We start from the raw sequence: 20,338 nt of genomic DNA on the forward strand, positions 1-20,338 counted from the left end.
TCATCGTCCTGATACCTTTCAGCTAACTTCTGGATAAATAAAGGAGATCTCCACTTCCAGATCAGTGCAAAACACACCAAACCGAAGATTTCACAGCTACGAACAGGAGGAGGAACACGCTCACTGCACACAGTGCCAGCAGTCAGTGCTCCACCCCTGCCCTGGGAATCTGGAAATGCTTCAGTGTCAGAACTGGAAGCCACAGAATAAAACCCCTGATGTTTAGCTCATTAGAAAATATAAAAATACACAGGGGACCAGCTAATGCCATAAAGAAAAATAAGCCTGAGTTGTTTTTAAGATAAATTCATACAGCAAATTCAAATTTGCCTTCAAGAGAAAATAAGTCCTACTCTGAGAATCTTATTAACAGAAAGAAAACAGCATGAGGGAATTCTTCACTGATTGTTTAGGTTTTCCCATTTGTTTTCCACTAATGCAAGGATCACAAATAACAAAATAATAACAACAGTTATTACAATAGCTAGGAACACAAGGAAGGAATAAATCTGGAGCAGACAGCTTTTAGCAGTTTCTTGTATGAAGTCTCTTAAGGAGGTCTAGAAACAATCCAGACCTTCCAGTTCACTTGCTTGTCTCTGCTCCCCTGCTTCTGGCCGCACGTATTGCTTGTTTCCTCAGTAGTTCCCCATAGTCAACTGCCATAAAAGTTCACCAGCTTGCCCAAGATGATGACATTTTGAGCAGAGCTGGACACAAATGCAATTCATGTCCTTACCAGAAGCCTTCTGAGCACACTAAGTACTGACACATGTTTTTAACAAACTGTAACAAAGCAACACCAAACTCCTTGTCACTCATTTTGAACAGCATGGCTGGTGTACAGGCAGGGGAAGTAATTTCAAAATTTCACTTCAGAGACCACAGCCTGCAAGCTGCATGGCACAAAGGCAAGGAAGGGCGAGAGTAATGGTGAGGGCACAGCAACTGTAGGAGAAGGTGGGGCAAGGAAAGTGGAGAGCCTCCACTAAGGAAAAAGCTCATGAGGTAACCAAGAAGTAACCTGAAACAGGGATAGTATTACATTATCATTAAATCCTCTTCCCTGCCTTGACAAACTCACTCACCCTCTTCTCTGTATCAGAAATTTGAAGTTTGTACACGTACACCTTTGAAAAAACAGCCCCACACGGTGTTTACAATGCATTTGATAGGACAACCACTTTATTACAAAGAACAAACAATGCTCTGAAATAAGACTAATCAACTTCAATTGTACAAAATGTCAGTTTCCTTGTAGAGGTCATTAAGTAACAGGCTGTAAGACTAAGTTCACGTCAAATTCGCTATCCTGAAATATCAGATAACAACAGTAATACTTATTATATCTTCAGAGTTTATGGCATGATCATGTGCTCTACTCCAAACTACATTCAAAAGATATTGCTATAATTACTTTGAAAACACAAAGTATAGGTTATTGTTCATTTCATTTCCACTTTCACAAGAACATTCTTAAGGTGAAGCTGTAGCAGTGTCTGCCGTAAGTGGCACGACTGTCCTATACTTACACAGTCACAACCTCCCTAAGGAGTTTAGTAAACCTAGACATTTCTACAATATGGATACTGTCATCTGATAGATTTCAGTTTCTGTTACATCTCCTTTAGCGGTATCTGAAATAAATGTATAACACGAATTCTCAAAGAGCTGGTGTCAACAGTCTTCTAAACAAATTTAAAACTGAACAATCAATATTTGTCTGATATCTAGTTGATAGGCAAACAGGTGGGATTTAGACATTATAAATACAGTTCTAAAAACAGACCACAAAGTGTATTTTACAGTGTGTACCACAATTTCAGGTTAAAGTAAAACTGTGAGGAACTGAAGTTTGCTTATGGTCACTATTCAACATCACCCAACTTGGACAAAAAGAGAAAGTGACATCTTATGTCAAGTCAGCTGAAGAAAGCACACTTACAAGGAAATTACACTTTCATCGAAAACGCCACAGTTTTACCCTTTGGTAGTTGTGACATACCCACTGAAAAAGAAATTGTGCAAAGCAGGTGAAACCAAGTGCAAAAAAACTCCACCCAGACATACCCAACAGGTTTTATTCTTAAATAACGACTCTACAATCACAGCTATCAACCAACAAAATCAAAGCCACAAATGTTTTCTCTAAAGGCTTCTTTCACAGTACTAATAAGAAAAACCAAGTTCTACTCTTCTAGTTAACAGTTCGTGTGTATGATATTTGAGTTATCAGACAGTATTGGTAGTGAGATCATACCTGACAAAATGGACCATTAAAACACAAATATCTTAAAGCCAGTTAACTTCAGGAAAAGTCCTATACATTCATACTATAAACACTGTTTAAAGTGAATCTGGGATATCTGTTATTATCACACGGTTTTCCTCTGGAGTCAAACCACATGTATTACTCCTGTGCCACAATTAACACTATCAGAGTGATTTATGGTCCCCAGCACTTCTCATATGCTATTGTGGCGTGTGATGCGTTGCGATAATTAAGGCTGTACCAGCACTTCCGTTATAACCCTGATTTTCAGGGCAGCCAAAACTTGGCTATTAAATCTGCTCTGGGATACTTGAGCTGTTAAATCCCTAATATTTTAGTGATACTTCTCCCACCAAACCAGGCACATAATTTGTTTTAGTTTCTATATTTACAAACGCTCTTAAGACAAATTTAACTGGAAGAGGCAAGAAATTCTACCTTGATGTATAGTCTTTTGGCATTTGGGGCAAAATTAAAGTGCAAAGTATAAACTTCATTGCACAGTAAATAATTTAGATTTTATTTTAAAATAAATCTTATTTAAGTGCCTCAATCTATTCACCTAGTGACCTTGTCCAACTCAGCCATTTTCCTCTACACTTTGGTAAACACAGGCTTACATATAGATATATAAATAGCATTTAAAATGTTTACCTTTATTTCACTACTGTGAACAAATTTTTTCTTTTAGCATAGGAATGGATCAACCTATTCCTAGAAGTAATGCTTGTTGATTTTATCAGCTAGCTAGTTAATGTAAAATGATGCATAGTAAAAGGGAGATACTGAACTTGATTGGTAGAATATATTGGTAAAGCAAACAAGCACTTAAGAAGATTAACTGGAATAAATATGTTGAAAGTTGCCATATAATATGTGCAAAATTGCTTACCATGTATTCTAAACTTTGGTTAAAATTTTCAGATTGAAGTTTTACAGAAACATTATGGAAGCAACACAAGTGATTACAAACACAGGAATGAGGTAAGTTATTATTAGTGCAAAAAGCAAGCATATGCTAAAAGCAAAGCATATGGATTTATTAAAAAAAACAAAAAAAAAAAAGAGAATGAATCTCATGGAAGTTTTCATACAAGACCAGAAAGGTCTCTTGTAAACATTGGTATTTACAAGTTCAAGATTTGTACAACTACAAAAGGATAATTCTAAATATTAGTAGTGCATTTACATTGAATTTATGTTTTTTGTAATAAGAGCAATGGATAAGTTTCTCTTTTTCCTTTTAAATTTTCAGGGGATATCTTTCAAGATTAAGATATTTGTTACAAATAGTAGAAAAAATCATTTCTTTACAAAAAAAGTATATATTAAAATATTTATACATTTTAAGTTACTATATAATAACTGGAAATTTTTGCCTTGTACTCAGACACCACAACGAAGAATGTGGTATAAGGAACCAAAACCAAACAGAATTTGCTCTTATACCAAATCTTATGAATTATCTGTGCAAGATCCGAAGCAATAATGGGGACTCTACCTCAAATACTGCTGCTTGTGCCAAATTTGTTCTTTGTTTTTAATTTGAAAGTGTGTATTTTTTTACATTTTAACTATCACTACCAAAAAGAGCTGCTGGATAGGGTGTGATCCTTCACCCCACCGTCTTCAATATAGTTTCTATCTGGTACTCATATACCTGAGCAAGGCTGTGTAACGCTGATGTGTCAAACGTAAAAAAGGTTATATATTTTTAAGATAAAAACAATGCAAAAATAAAACATTTGTAGCATTTACAAATAGTACAAGAGTTACATTAAAGACTACATTCGAAACTGGAGATTTATTAGGTTGTTTCTACTGATGGCTTTGAGAGTAGCAACACTACTTTGAGCCTGATGTTTTCATATCTGAAAAAAGGAGGAGACATTGTTAAATGCTTCATAATTTCACGTGGTGTACATGGTCAAACACTTTCAAACAACTGCTGTTTCAGAGTTCTGGGGTACAGATCATGGTCAAAGTCATTGCTAGTTAAAGGGTTAAAACAGCACTGGAATACTAAACATTTTGGAAGACAGCAAAAGTTCTTGTTTAGAGCCTCTGGAGTGGCTGACTTGTAAGGTGAGCCAGAACTGATCAGGCTAAAACTAATCTATTTTCAGTGAATCCACTCCCATCCCCAGGTCATCATGAACCTGTACAAATTCAAGCGCAGGGACAAGATGACAAAACCTCTTCTGGCTGTAATACAGACTTTAAAGTGTATAAGCATCACAAAATTGCACCTTACATCATCTAATGAAAATTTTTTCTAATAAGGAGGGTGAAAAGACTGAAAAACACCCCCTGATTACACACATGCATGTAAATGGATTGCTTATTAGACTGGAAAAATTTTTGAGCCGAAGTGAAGCCCAGGGAAGTCAGAAGCTTCCTAGGCTGTTATAGTTTTAGGGAGCAGGTAAGACTCAATGACCAACAAACTTGCTTGTTTTTGCCTGTGAACAAATCCAATTTTTTTTTTTTTTTTTAATGCAAAGACAACTTCAACAACTATATTTGCATAAAGCTCCTGTAAGGAACAAAAGAACACTTCAAGACTTTACCTTGGAGCCACCGGACTTGCGTGGCCGGTCCGTACCCTCTCTCGTTCTTCGCGGAAATCCGGAACACTATGGCAGGTCGGGAAGTGTAGTCAACGTGAGCGTTGGAAAGCTGGGCAGCAGTCACTATACAGGATGTTTTAAGACCACAGTATATTCTCATGAATACAAGTTGACTTGGATTTTCCTGTAACTGTGTGGAACGGATTGCTAAGTAGGCAGAATATTCTAAAATATTTCCAGAGGGTGAAGCAGGAGGCTCCCAAGAAAGATGAATACAGTCTACACTCTGAAGGAAAAGAGAGAAAAACGTGATAGTATGTAGCTAACCACAAATATATAAACAATATAAAAATTGTTTAACCCCCCCCCCCCCAAATTCTAAAGATTATCTGAGAATTCTAACCTAAACATCATCGCTCTGGAGATAAGGATGTATCTTTTGACTTTTTTTTTTTAAAAAGCATGGTAAACCCCTACAGATTTAAGGATGAATGAACAGAAAATCACAGGTAAACCATCAGATGACTGAATAAGACACGTATCTGGTAACATAATCAGTAAGTCTTAAAATTATTATTTTTAGCAATTTTCTTAAAGAATATTACATTGAGCAGAGTTAAGTAAGTATTTGAAACTATTTTATATGACAATTTTAACTTAAAAATAACCCCAACAACAAACCAACTAAACCCAAGAGTTCTGAGATTAAACTGATGTATAAAGAATTTTATACATCAGAACTAGAATTACATATATTTCTCACCTTGGTGATTTTGACTGTTGAAGGAGCTCCAGGAAAACCCGGAATGCAAGTTTTGAATTCACTGATTTTACTGAAAGGCCCAACACCACAGCCATTAATTGCAGCAACTCTGAACCTGTACACTGTGCCTGGAAAAAGATCCTGTTTCTTCAGTAATCTGTAGTCCGGTACATCTGCACCTTCCGTCTGAAAAGAAAGCAACATTTGAGTTAATTTTTAAAATATTCTAAACACAACTAGCCTAAAAAAATTAAGGTGGGTAGTAATAAATTAAGTTTAATCAAAACTGAAAATCTACCTAATACTTTTGTACTTAAATGAGAATTTACGAAAAGGTTCTGACTGAGGGCACTATCTCACCTCAAAACAGGTGATCTAAGATGCAATGTGAGAGACTATATCTCTAAACCAAAAAAATACCCCATTTTTTCAATCATTTAAATTAAACTGCACCTTGTGGTTATTTTTACTCAGGAAAGTAAAAGCAAAGTAGCATTTACAATTACATAACTTATGATTCAGTTAGCATAATCTTCTGTCCTAAAAAATATTTTTATTTCAAAAATAGTTATTCCTGTAGTTAGGAGCTGCAAATTGATGTGGAGGTAATCAAAATATTTTTAAAGAGAAGCTCTGTAAGATAGTAACAAATAGGTTTCTGAAACATTATGTGCCACTGTACTTCCATGACTAAAATATGCATTGATCCATCACTAAAACCTACAATGGAACTATTTGCCTTCTGAATAACGTACAAGAAATACAACCAATGTAAACACTGTAAAATGTACTGTGCTCTTTAAAGATATACAATATTTATACTGAAGTGCTTTCAAAGAGAGGGTTCTGTTATTTTGCTTCTGTCTCACGAAAACAAAATACGATATTTGTTTCAAGTTCACTAAGACATTTACAGTTTTGTCATCAAACCTGCAACACCTTTGCAAGTTTCACATGTATTTTCATGTATCAACTTACATGTACAAAAACATTAAGATAGAAAGATCTAATACAAAACCCACTACAGTTTCAGATCTAGTCTTTTTAAACAGTCTAGCCTATGTCTTATTAGTATCTTTAAGAATTTTTAGGCAACAATTCTGGGAACAAAGAAACTTTGAAACATTTCAATGCTGTACCAAAGTGACATATTAAAAAAGTTGTGGGTTTTTTAGTTTTTAAGAATTTTTACTGGTTTGAAAGTTTATTGAGTTTAAAATTCTTTCTTAAGGTTAGAAATAAGAAAAGAATTAACAATAGCAACAGGTCCCAAAAGATTTTACGTGCAAGTTATGTCAGAGGAGAATCAGCAAGTACCTTGTTAGAAATGTTCAGTGTTTCCTCTGGCAGCAAGTAGAACTGGCTCACCACAGCACTGTTGTTCTTAAAAATTCCAACATCATACCATCGCCGGTCTCTTGCTTTCACTGGTGCCATCGGTCTTTGTGGAGTTTTCTAGTATTTGAAGAACATGTTATGTGGATTACCCAGACTTCAGAGTAATGCAAAAAAGTGTTAAGACTCTAGTATATGTGAGAGACAACCCCCTTTTATACCAGTGTTACTTTCTTATACTTCAAATGGATATGCATATACTATTAAAACAGTGTTCAAAACCAACTGGTTCTTAAACATTGACTCAGACACAGTCTGTCATTTAAAAGGCAACAGCTGGGATGTCACATCTGATATTCTAAACAGGCAGGGGAAGAAGTTTAAAGCTGTAGAACTAGGTGTCTGTAGCAGCATGTAGTTGCGAGTTAATTTGGCTCAGAGGTCAAGAAGTTCCCCAGAGTGGTCCAACACCAGCAGCTCTCCCTGGGAATCAGCTGTATCTCAGCCCCAAACATGCTCTCCCTCAGCCACTGCTGAACTCGCCGGCAGCTGAGAACAGGCCCCTGCTGCGGCGTGGGGCGATGGTGGTGGAGGGTGTGTGAACTGTTCCTGACTGACCCAGAAAGACAAACTGTCTTTCCTGCTTGTCTCCAGACCCCAGGGAGAGCACTTGCACAGTCAGTGTGCCCAGCACAGACAGGCCATGATCCTGCTGGCACGGAAACGGGGCAGGAACCGCAGCTGCTCTTGGCAAAAGCACCCCAACCCTTTAGGTAGCAGCTGCTTCCCCCCATCCTTAGTTCCTCGCTTTTGGTGGCAACAGTGGCACCTTGGTTTTGTGTATTAAGTTGTAAGCAGGTGAAATAGGAAGCATTTACTTTTTCAGGCAGTATTTACAGCTTGCATAGCCAGTCCCCATCTCCTCTAGGGAAAAACATCAAGATGTCAGTTAAGTAACGTTTCAAATCTATAGATCAGCAGCTAACAATAGTCTGATCTAATACATACTTCATTTTCATTTCAACTGTGCATACAGAAAAACATTGTACATTTGCACATCATGCAGCAGAGAGACCATTCCACTGTGCCAGTCAATAAAAATGATTCAACAGCTGAAACACATACTTGGATCTCCTCCCAACTACACAACTGCTACTTAGACTCACATCAAACCCACACAATGCAATTAGTTTTACAACAGAAATGTTTACCCCTGTATTATTCAGTTCAAGCCCTAAATAAACATTTCCTTTAATTATATTTCTGAAAGAAAAGCAAACAGAAGAGCCCTTACAACTAATCAACAGAACAATAGATACAGAAATTTGATTATACTTTTTCAGACTTACAGAGGAGTGTGAATCATTTGTCTGTCCAGTACTGACCCTTGTTGAAGGCATGATATAAGCAGTTTCAGCAGCTAAAAACAAAAAGTTAAATTTAAAAAGCTTGAGTGATACAGAAAATTGAACACAAAATCGACAGAATATGGAAGTTGACCTCAATAGCCATTTACAAGTATTTGTTGCACAAGTCCTTCTCAGACTTCTTTTGCATGCAGTTCTATTTATAACACAAACAACTAATTTTGGCTTCTGTCCTATTCACAGAACAATTCTGAGAGTCTGGCATTGGAGGCTGCTACAGATAATAAAAACAGAAGGCAGAAAATCCTAAATAAGAACAGAACTATGAAATCCATATAAAATATTTGCAAGCAAATAATCTAAATACCAGATTGAGGCACAAACTGATGACACTGTATGAATAGTCTAAGTGTGAAATCTTAATTTGATTGCATTGTTTCTGACATCAATACAATCTGAATCTGAGCATGAGCATTTAATCTGTAACAATCCTAACAAATGGGAACAGAGCATTCATTGAATTTAAAATGGAATATTAAAAAAAGAAAAAAGATTAAGCACACAAGCAACACAAGGGAATATTAGTATTCTATACTTGTGTTTCTGGGTTTTGCTTTTAAAATACAGTACTGTTTGGTAAAAGTTATACTACACACGTAACATCAATATAAGAATACAGTTCTTTAGTTAACAATCAAAACAATAACAAGCACAGCCTGTTGATATTTGTGAAAAACAAAACTTGAAAAACTACCCATATGTTTATTTTCTGCTTTGCTGCTTATTTTGGATATTTCAAGCAGACTATGAAGAGGCCAGTACATTTGACTAGCGGTGAGCTAGCCATGTTAACTGGACATATTTGTTAAAGGTCAATTGCTTAAAATCAAAATCATCTAAGGTTACTATTTTAGTCTTTTGCTGACTCACAATCACTGAAGGAAAGCAAATGTGCAATGGGCACCAAAACTGGCTACCACTGCTATTTAGAAAATGGACCTTAACTGAAGATTTTAAAGGACCTTTCACGTACAGGAAAAACAGTGATTTACAGATGTATAAAAGGAATATTCTGATTTTAAAAGATGTTTAAATCATAGCAGAGATCATCCAGGCTGCACAAGGTCTTCAATGCCCAAAGCCTATCTACATCCCAGGTACTAGCCAAGATGGGAATCCCACCACACTAAGGGAACTCTGATGGCCTTAGATATATATGGCTCAAAATACAGTATGTGAAACACATTTCAAACCTTCAGATTTTGAATTGAATGTTGTTAGTGAAGTTTCATCTTTAACAACTGCCCCATTTGTACTTGATGATTCAGTTTTAACAGCCTGCTGGGTTACCATAGTTTGTGTGCTGGAGACAGTACTGGATACAGAAGCATCAGGATTTACAGTTTGTTTGTCCAAGTCATGTAATTCACCTACATTTGCTGATGTCTGAGCACCTTAAAAAGAGAAAATATTAACCAGAAATCAATATTGATAACACATAACAAATCTCAACCTGATCTAATGGCTTTAGTTTCCTATGAAGCCTGAGTTTAGCTCAGAATTAGGTTAGAATAGATCTGATCAAATTGATTACCAGTGCTTTCTTTAGGTATATAACTGAACTAAAGTCTGTCTGCACAGTCATAAACAGATACATGTAAACAGTTGTTTTAAGCTTGCCATTCTATATTTATTTTATTACAAAAGGATTAATTTGGGAAAAGACACTAAAATAAAGCATCCACACAAATCAGTATCACAGATTTGTAACAATCAAGATTAACCCCTGTGGAATTTTGTTTCTCACTTAGCACTAAGAACCAAAATTTCCACATGATACTTAAATTACACTGTGAAGAAAATAAAAATCCAACAACCCATAAAGTACATGAAAGGCAAATATAAACAGATCAGGTGACTGAGCCTGGATTCATCACACTGAACTTAAGGCACTTCAGTGAAATGCCTACATCAGTGCCTTGTCATCTTCTATTTCCTCTACAGTCAGAGAGAAACACGCTTCTCTCTACATTGCCTGAAATTTTACATTATAGCTTTTCACTGCTAACAGACACAGTGTCAGAGTCTGGAGTTACTATCACCATAATGTTGTAAAATGTATCTGTCCTTTTTTTTTATGTTAAAAATGGTTACTTATGTTTAGACACATTTGCCATCATAATAATGAATATATTGAGAATTTCACGTCCCTTGCAACACTTCAAATAATTTAGGATTTCATTTTTCCCTGTATCTCCTAAAAATATGTTCGGTAATAACTAACACAAGTTGGGTTTTTTAAACTACAAAGGAATCTAAAATAATTTTAAATTACAAGACAAATAATCTTATTTTATGTTTATGAGATGAATTTTAACTCTCTCTTTTCAATTAATTTTTATTCTACAGTCATCTTACTTGAAGTACAAACAGGCAAAAGGGAAGGGGCATTTGATTCTTTGAATCCTGTAGCATCTGTGTGGTTTTTCATAGTCTCCTGTGTAATCTTGTTTTCAGGTGCTGCAACCTTTTCTTTTCCTTCTACTTTCAATAATGAGTTGGATGAAAGGGAAACTTGGACCTAAGCAAAACAACACATTTGTTAGTGTTTAACCGCAAAGTTGGGAAATTTCAGTTGCAAACATGGCATGAAAATGCTTACTCATAAGCAACAAGCTAAACTCCTCCAACAATTCCCAAGTACTCTAAATTAAACCAAGAAACCATTAAAAAACAAAAACTCAAACTCTGAGTTGCCCTGGACATGTCTCTGATAGATACCAAATTTTATCTGACAGTGAGCTCACGTTCTTTTGTCATTACATGGAAGTTCATTGGTGCACATATTTAGTCTACTGGGGGGACTTGAGGAGATGGGGAAAATCACAATTACAGAGGCTTTCAACTTTTGCTTTCCTGGCATGTACTTTAGATACTTCTACTGTTAGTGAAATTTATAGTATATCTACATGTGTTTTCTCCAGGAATACATTATGGATCCCATACAGATCTAAGACTTTTCTCATTTAAGAAAAGGTGCAAAATTACAAAAATGTGATCCTTTAGCCAGCCTTTGTCCTCACTCTTTCTGTTGAATTGGCAAAACAGTGGAATGTGTACAACTGTACAAACAGAACAGATAATAATTGGGTTTAATCTGTAGTAAGAACCTACAACTAAGCAGACTAGCATAAAAGCACTAACAAAGGAGGAATATGCCTTATTCTTTATGCTTTCCACATTAATTTCACCAGTATTTAAGGATGAATAGTATTTCTACTGGTATAAGGCTCCCAAGTCAGCATTCTGGAAGTCAATACAGTTGCAGTTTCCTTTCTGCCAGGAAGAGGACTTGAAAGACTGTCTGTCAATCATAAAAGTAAAAGTTACATAAGAAAACAGACACAACTACTTCAGCAAGTGTCTTTTTGTTTGATTCGGGGGTTTTTTCCTAAGGCCCAAAAATTATGCAAGGACTTTTAAAACTGAGGAAGTGTTCTGGCAGTCCTCTAGCTTCCCACACTGCTTTGCCACTCATGCATTTTTCAGTTTAACACTTACATTATTAGGAATGAGATTATTTGTTTGGCTGGGATGATCAACCTTCAGTTCTGGATAAGGGATGCTAGGCAATGGTTGGGGATTTTGATGTAGAGAACAGCCACCTAGCAGGTAAACAAAAACAAATCCCCATCAGTTATGTAAAATTTAATACTATGTTGGTTGGAATCTACTCCAGTAAAGGAGAGGGAGACCCAAAGTTTCCTGAAGGAAAACTTTGTTGTAAATCTGAAATGAAACTGCATGGTCAAACAGTCAGATAAAATCCCCTTCTCACTGTTTCCTTTCTCAAATTGTGCCCAGCACTGTATAAATATCTTCATAATTCAGACAGCTGACCAAAATCAACAGAAACAAGGTTAAGTGTTATTCCCAAGGCATTTTGGGAATAACCAAAGAAATAGGGTCTCTCTCTTGCAAAAAATGGTTCTTTAAAAAACAAACTCATATCAAATACTTATGCAATACTCTAGTCTGCCTGTGCACAAACATTAGTATAATGTGATCTGACTTGTGAGATCTTCATTACCTTGTGAACTCAGCAGGGATGTCTCAGGAACACCAGTAACGGGAGTTCCAGCCACCGGTGGCACTGGTGAGTCAGCGTGTAGCTGAAGAAGATATCCTTCAACTGTAGGAACTTCATCCCATTTCAACTGAAAAGAGTTGGTTGTAGCTCTAATGAGCTGTACTTGTGATGGTGCTAGGGGTTTCTCTACAAGAAACCAATAAAACACAGATGGCATGTTAGAAATGGCCCTCCCTTAATCAGCTTATTACATATCTATACATGTGAGTAAAATCAGTAGCTCCTTTTCCACTGATGTACAAGGTATACCAGATTCAACAAGAAACCCTTGCCAAAGGTGGTAAGACAAGTCAGAGAATTACACAGTGTCATGTTAGAGTGCTCAAAAATGCTCAAGTTTTCATGCTTTGTTTTCAAGGGCTCTTCTGCTGCCAGTAAGACTTCGAGTTACAGCTACGTCACTGTAGAAATTACAGAGATAAGAGATCTTTGTGCTTTCCCAAAAGGCTGCAGGTAGCTCTTTGGCCCCTAAAGCTTTACATATTCCTCAGTAGAATTCACAGAAGATCCCTCTTCCTTTTTGCATGCTCTCTGTAACTAAAGTGAGCTTTCCTTCAAACTTCTTCTGCAGAGACTGAAGCCTAGACATGACTGATGCCACTGGCCTGCTCCTCTCACTTGCCTTGACTAGGCTGCACTCTCAAGCACATCCCTCCCGTTACTTTTTTTCATTTTCTGATCTTCTGAGGGAAAAATAAAAAAGGAAAAGAAAAACAAAACAAACAAACAAACAAAAAAACCCCCACCTCACTATCTCCTAAATATTTCACAATCTCCAATAACAGCTTCCATACTTCTGCTTCAATAGGCAACAACTCGCTCCCAAAAGTTCCATTCTAGTCCCCTCTTCCCCAGTACCATCTCAGTGTCCTGCCATTAATCCAGCTACTAATGAGTGATTAGTGCTCCAGAATTCCCTTCATCCCCAGGAACAATTTGGTCCTTTTTCAGATTCAATAGTATCATTTTGCAGTCCAAAAGATGAGGAAGCAGCAGCAGCAATGATCCCAAGAGAAGGAAGGGTTTGGTAGGAAGGAGTAAATAGTAGCAGAAAAGATCACTAAAAGGAGAGGTCAGGGACCCTGAGTTCAGGCAAAACACCCTTTAGCACCTTGTATCAACTGACTATAGGATGCAATGCAGAATCTAGCCACAAAGTTCTTTCAGAGGCTCTAAACGAGCCTTCCTAATTTTTTCAGTTTAAGTTATAGCCGTAGCCTTTGAACAATCAAAAGTGAAGCATGTTTTTTTAAAATAATATTTAAAATTTAAATAATCTTTGAGATTGCTACAGCTTTAGATGTTCTGATCATCCATGATGCAAGCTTCCCAGATGTTAATAAAACACGGAACATAGTGCAAGTCTCTTAGTTTTGACTCACCAGTATCAAGGTACCAAAGATCTTTGCAGCAGACTTGATTGTTCCAAGCTTTTCTGTAACCATCTCTCCCACTCCAGATGTACAGGCGAGTGCCAACCGCTACTGCGCAGTGTCCTGCTCTTGGCCCTGGGAACAAGTTACTCTTGTCCTCCTGGCAATCTGAGATCAGACCTATCCATTCTGTGGTATCTAGTAAATGAAACTCGAAAAATTTAGTTTCTAGATGTTTTCCAAAGCAAGAAATAAAGATGTTAGTATGCTTAACTGCACAGAAAAAAATGTAAATAAATCACTTCTGTTTTTATAGACAATTGCATTTAAAATTGAAATATTACAAAGAGAAGGTCACTTTCCAATTAATATGCAAGTTAAATCAATTAATACAGGATGAATTTTCTGACCTCTGGTTATCTCTCTCAGGCAAATACAAAATCAGAATTTGAGGATTCAGGGATAGTACTATCATGTTTAGAAAAATATCATTTCAGGATCTGTCTCTTGTGTTCTTCTATAAATGAAGGAGTATTTAAATTACTTAAAGTTGTATTAACAAAGATTTGCAGAAGCAAACCTGCTGAATCTTCCAAGAAAAACAATTATTAAAATATCACTTCTCAAGAAAGATGTAAAAACCTGGCAACTTCTTTCGTCCCCTAATATTACAGCTATGTATCCCTAAACTTTTCTCAGGGTCTTCAAAATAGTTACTCTACTCTGTTAATAAAGTATCATTTAAAATGCCCACTCCCAGAAAGGCAGAAACACTAACCCAAATTAAGGTAAGAAAATGAACCGGTACATTTCCATTCGCCATCATGAGAAGAAATTTCACCTCCTGCTGACTGTGGAACCCAGCCACCAAAAACATACATTCTGAAATACAGGAAAAGAGGGAAGAGGGAAAAAGAAAAGATAATTAATATCCAGATCTGCTGCATGGGCTCTCTCAAACTAGGACGAAACAGAAAATTCCCAGTGCTTTACAGTTCTGGTTTACAGCAAATTTTATTTGAATCTACTCTCATTATAAAGTACTGTTGCAGACATCCACCTTCTGAAATTTTTGAGTAAGTTAACTGATTAAAAAACTCAACCAAACAAAAAATCCCACAAACTCCTCAAACGACTTTCCAGAAACAGAAGTTAATACTGTCACTTCTTACAAGCCACCAAACTGCTAATGCTCTCAGAAAATCACACTTTTACACAGTATTTCTACAATCCTTTACTGCAGACTTCTCAATAACTAAAATAAGAAGACTGGTATCTAAGTCAGATATCAAAATTTAAAAATATAATGCAGGCTACAAACTACTGACATGTTAAGTAAATAATCAAAAACTAACCTACTGAATCATAAGACACAAAGCTTGCACATCTTTTTTCCCCCTTGCCTCTTTCTCCTCATGCCCACTTGTAAATTGATATAAAATAGACTGAAACCCACGTTTAAAAATCCATTTTATCAATGCTATCTGCCAAAACAAACTACATTGGTAAGAAGCAGAGTAATGAGAAACAGAATGCGGAAAAAGCGTGGAATAGTTTTGCCTAGAACTAGTTTTACTCTTTGAGCAGTTTTTTTGCATAGCTAATTTCATTTGTGTCACAGACACAGAGGCACTCAAGCTCACTCCTGACAGAGCCAGCTGAGGCCCAGGTCACCAGAATGCACAAAGGTGCTTTAAGAAGCCTGGAAAGCTGCTTGAAGGTTGGGCAGATTGTTCTGCTGGATGGAAACACTGGCAGTTTGATACCCTTAAGTTAACAGTGGTACTTAAAATAGCAGCAGCAAAGTACTCTACAGGGCTGATGGTTTATACTGAGCAGTAGTGGATAAGTGTCATCATTCTCCTACTAGGTGTACCTTTCTAGAGTTGAGCTTTTAACAACAGACATACTTGTTTCCTATTACATTGGCCGTATGGAGACTGCGAGGAAGTGGTACTGTCCCTTTGGTTTCTGGTCTTGACCAGGTCATGGTTTCTAAAAGAAAAAGAATAAAAATCCTCAAAGAAACCTTGTTACTGCATATTTCACTCCCTGGATTTTAGGAGGGAACATCCCTCTAAGATTAAGCAAAACAAAACTTCATCTTTTTCGGATGGCAACTTTAAGAAAGAAGCACAATAACAAGCCCCTAGAGGTTCTTTTAAAAAACAGGAAGGGATACAATGTTTATCAGAAAGATATATTATGGTTCCATTATGGTTATTCAGCTTGGTTATCATAGTGATAACCACTCTAAAGAACTCTCTAAAGAAACAATCTCACCCATAATCAGTGAGGATAATATATGCAAACAATGTTGTATCTATTTCATTCCAGAAATTACAAGAGGTTAGCACTATGGTGTTAGACTCAATAATATCTGTACCACACCATGCCATTAACCATTCTATACTGTAATTTTTCCTCTCAGCAAGTGAGTACGGACTTCTACTGGCAAATCAACTCACCTATGTCAAGTTCCCAGAGATCATTAAGCCGACAGCCACACATCCCTCCAAAAATATACATCTTCGGACTTCCCACATCTTTTCTGCAGTATACGATGGCTGTGTGAGATTCTCGGGGAGATGGTAAGACTCCTTTGGTCACAGGAATACTCCAGCCAACAACGCCAGAACCATGTTGCAGCTCCAGTTCATAGAAGTCATTTAAATATCTAGGGTATTATTGTCAAAAGTATGAAAAATTCACTTACAAGCACGATTACAAGTGCGCTTTAAACCCCGACCCCTTCCAAGTATTACAGACTTCTGTCTTGGGAGAGTGTAGAGTTTTAAACTCTCAAAACATTTGATGCATTGTGGACAGTACCAAAACTGGTTTAAAAGAAAAAACCTGAACAATTATAACTGGTTGCCTCTAAGGAAACATGCTCTCATATCATATTTGCTACACTGTATTACATGAAGGAAACATTCAAGAGGGGTAAACAACATTCTTCGCAGAAATTACTACATACGGACACACTTGGAATAAACTGCAAAGCTGTGAGAAATAACATGATGACCAGAGACATTAGAGATGAATTTCTGCAGCTCCAAAGCAATAAAGGTGAGAAGAAGCTATTTTTTTTCTTGTGCCTTCAGGCTGGCCAATAGACAATTAGCCATTCGTTGCTGAATCTATCAGCAAGTTATTTTTTAGATAACTGTTTTTGAATCTTGGCATTCACATGACGTACCCCTTGTTTACCGAGCTTAAAACTGCCAGGGTATAGCTCAGTGGATATTAGTGCTCTGAACTGCAGGTGAACGTGGATCTGAAACTGGAGCATTAGAGCACTGTTTGCTGGCAACAGAGGCAACTTCAGCTGTTACTGTAAAAAATTTCCAAATGAATTCATAACTATTTTCCACAGTAATATAGAGGAAACGTCCATCGTGAATTCCCTGATGACTCATGAGACTTGGCTGATTCAAGTGATTCTAACAAACAAGCCATTCTTAAAATCATCACCCAAAATACTAGGAAAAATACCAAAGTCTACTCAGGTTTGCCTACATAAGTGTCAGAGCTGTCAGTCAGTGTTACATACTGTGGGGTTAGCAGAAGAAATATTTAAGCTTCTTCGCATGTAACCCGTCCACTGCACAAATAATCCACCTGCAGGTACCTGGTACACAGAACAGCCTGACTAGAATGTTCCTGCTCAAGGTTGTCACATCCAGTCATTTGTCTTTAAAGCCATTAAATTCAAAGCAAATCAGCATACCTGGGAACGTTATTATTTGAATCTTCACTTTCATTTGCCAGGCCACCAAACAAATAGCACTTGTTACCATACAAAGAAAAGCTATGGCCAAGTCGAGGACAGGGTGGTGATCCATTGGAAGGAGCTTGAGGTTTTACTTTTTTCCAGAGCCATCGACTTGCCTTGAAGACAAGAAAAATATGTTCAGAAATATCTTCATTTATAGTCACTCACAGTAAATAGAATTCAGGTAATGTTAACAGTCTTATATTTTCTGAACTATTTTTAAAGGAATGCTGGGCTTTTCTCAGGACATATGTTAAAAGGGATACATATGAGCTTACTTAAATAAAAGACTAAATATTTTATACTTTATTTAGACTACATGGAAGTCTCTTTTTCAAAGGCATTTGGATTTTCTCCATCTTCAGAATCTATTTAAAGTTTATTCTTCCTGGAGTAGAGCAAAGCTTATCTAAGTTTCTTCTGCAGTTGGTAAAATAAAATGTGTTTGTTCATAAACAGATAAATACAGTAGTCCTCAAAACTGAAACATTTTCATACATTTCCTACCTGCAATTCATATAAATCATTACTGTATCTTCCATATTCAACCATTCCTCCAAAAACTAGTATTCTGGTACCATCACAAACAAATCCATGTGCTGCACAGCCTGGAGGAATATCTCCCCTTACAGCAGGAAGGAACCATTGATTTGTAACTATAGTAGAGAAAAAAAAAAAAGAAGAAAAATATTTAAAACACTGAAAAGTGTATTTTTAAACACCTCTGCTTTTTAGAGCACTACTTTTTACCTGTAGATAACTGTGAATGGGCTATTTGCTTAACACTAAGTTTTAATTGAGTTTTTTTTTTTTAAATAAAAAGGAAAGCAAACACCTGTATCAAACCAATGTTACTCAGTATGAATGAACCCATGAGGTCACTGTAACTAAGTCATTTACGAAGGGTCACCCAGCAATTTAACAGACTTGCCAAGAATAGAGGCTAATGAGGAACACAAGTGCAGTTCTACAGAAGAGAGATAACTATGCTAACTCAGAGGGAGCTAGCCCTAGAAACAGAATTATTAGAGCTACAGCAGCATGGCAGTGTGCCTGGACTTAATAGCCCTATTCAAAAACTAATTACACTGTTCTGGGACCCATGTTAATATCCACGGAACGCTGCACTGATACATGGGAGAAGAGAGGCACACAGGCAAGAAAGAGCAGCTGAGACAGTCTGATCCAGCAGCAGCATATTGGTGTTTAAACTGCTCTGGAATTAAAGAATTACAGGAGACACTGTCTTCTTTATCCTAAGCTTTTTTCATGAGCACGAAGAGGAAAAGTATGAAATTAGAAGCTTCCAGTGAACACTGCTGCAGCGGATTAAGATGCTCACTGAGTGCCAGCTCCTCAGAAGTCATCACACGCATAGCAAGAGCCACGGATGGCATCCCACACTGGGGCAGCCTGGGTCACAACCCTGCACCTTAAACCCCAGAGAAAAAAAGGTCAGTTTGGGCCAAGCACTCGTCCAGGAAACGGAACAACTGAGTCATGATCCTTTTTGTCACTGCTATGAAGGGGAAACACCTTTAGCAGAAAATCCGGGCAGGAAAAAAACCCAAAAGACTCACTCAAAAGGTAGCATCAAAACCTTTGTTCTGAGAGACAGCATAACTGTACTGTCTGAGAGTTTTCTTTGGGATTACTTGTCAGAACAGAAAAGTTAAGAGATTTTTTTTCTTCTCCCCCCCAAAATGTGATTAAGAATAGTAGATCTTTAAGATATCAGAGAAAAATCTGCTTGGAAAAACTCAATCAGCTAACACTGGCAGACTGAGAAGCACGGATCAGTCTCTGAACTCTCCCGTCTCGGCCCAAGCTCTAACACTACACGCAAGTTTTCCAGCCTCATTCAGCATCCCGTACAGTAACTATTTAGGCATCTAATCCTTCACAAATAAAATCGGTCTCGGGCAGTTTCCTGTTTGGAAAGGCTCCCAATGCCAGCATGTTCGCTTTTCCAAGCAAGATTCCTATTCCAGCGCGTTCAGCTCTCGTGAGCTGCCGCCACCAGAGGGAAGAAGGGGGATCCGGACACTGGCGGGGACTAATCCCGCCTGCCGCCATTCAGCCGAGCCCTGCCAGGGGAGACTCCGCACCCCCGCGCCAGGGGCTGGGAAAGCACAACAGGCGCATCAAGAGATTTTCCAGGTTCCTTTTCCCCAGAAAGGCCCACTAACGCCGCAGCACCGGCCGGGGCGTAGCGCTATCCCGGGGAAGACCCCACGGCCCAGGCGTATTTCCCGTCCCGCCATTTCACCTCCAGGCAGCTCCTCAGCCCGCCCGCCGCCGCCTCGGCCGAGCCGGGGGAGCGCGGGAGGCTCGGCGGGCGATCCCGGGTGCCGTGAGGAGCCCGGTGCCACCGCCGGCCGGAGCCGGGACTGCCCCGCCGCCTTCCCCCCCCGCCCCGCCCGCCCCGCCGCCCGGCCCCGCCCCGCGCACCCGTGTTGTAGACGTGCAGCTCGTCGGCGATGCCCTCGTTGCCGCCGCCGAAGATGATGAGCAGCTCTCGGATGGCGACCGCGCGGTGCCCGTGGCGGGAGCGCGGCACCGGCCCCGTGAAGGAGGACACCCGCCTCCAGCTCAGCCCGGCGGCGGCCGCCGCCATCTCAGCGCCGCTCCCACAACGCACCGCGCGGTCGGGGCAGCCCGCGGGGAAGGGGGGGCGCTGACGTGAGGGCGGCGGGTCCGCGGCCCGCCCGTGGCCCGCCCGTGTCCCGC

General features: G+C 38.4%; 1 protein-coding gene across 2 annotated transcripts; it reads right to left on the reverse strand.

The window, feature by feature from the left end:
- Positions 1-1,156: 1,156 nt before the first annotated feature.
- Positions 1,157-20,332, reverse strand: HCFC2 (host cell factor C2). 2 transcript variants are annotated; one of them, XM_051784371.1, is made up of 16 exons: positions 20,060-20,332; positions 18,116-18,264; positions 17,564-17,724; positions 16,299-16,507; positions 15,741-15,825; positions 14,609-14,712; positions 13,840-14,028; positions 12,398-12,583; positions 11,869-11,972; positions 10,726-10,888; positions 9,561-9,761; positions 8,290-8,360; positions 6,923-7,060; positions 5,606-5,791; positions 4,843-5,128; positions 1,157-4,143 (listed from the first exon to the last, which is right to left on the reverse strand). In XM_051784371.1, the coding sequence occupies exons 1-16, from the start codon at positions 20,223-20,225 to the stop codon at positions 4,118-4,120; spliced, it is 2,424 nt and encodes an 807-aa protein (XP_051640331.1). In that variant the 5' UTR covers positions 20,226-20,332; the 3' UTR covers positions 1,157-4,117. The 2 variants fall into 2 exon arrangements, with proteins under 2 accessions (XP_051640331.1, XP_051640330.1); XM_051784370.1 differs by having other exon boundaries at positions 1,157-5,128.
- Between the last annotated feature and the right edge of the window lie 6 nt (positions 20,333-20,338).

This window comes from Manacus candei, unplaced genomic scaffold (genome assembly GCF_025592945.1).
Source record: "Manacus candei isolate 608988 ecotype Guabito, Panama unplaced genomic scaffold, ASM2559294v1 h1tg000018l, whole genome shotgun sequence".
In the NCBI taxonomy this organism is placed as follows: domain Eukaryota; kingdom Metazoa; phylum Chordata; class Aves; order Passeriformes; family Pipridae; genus Manacus; species Manacus candei.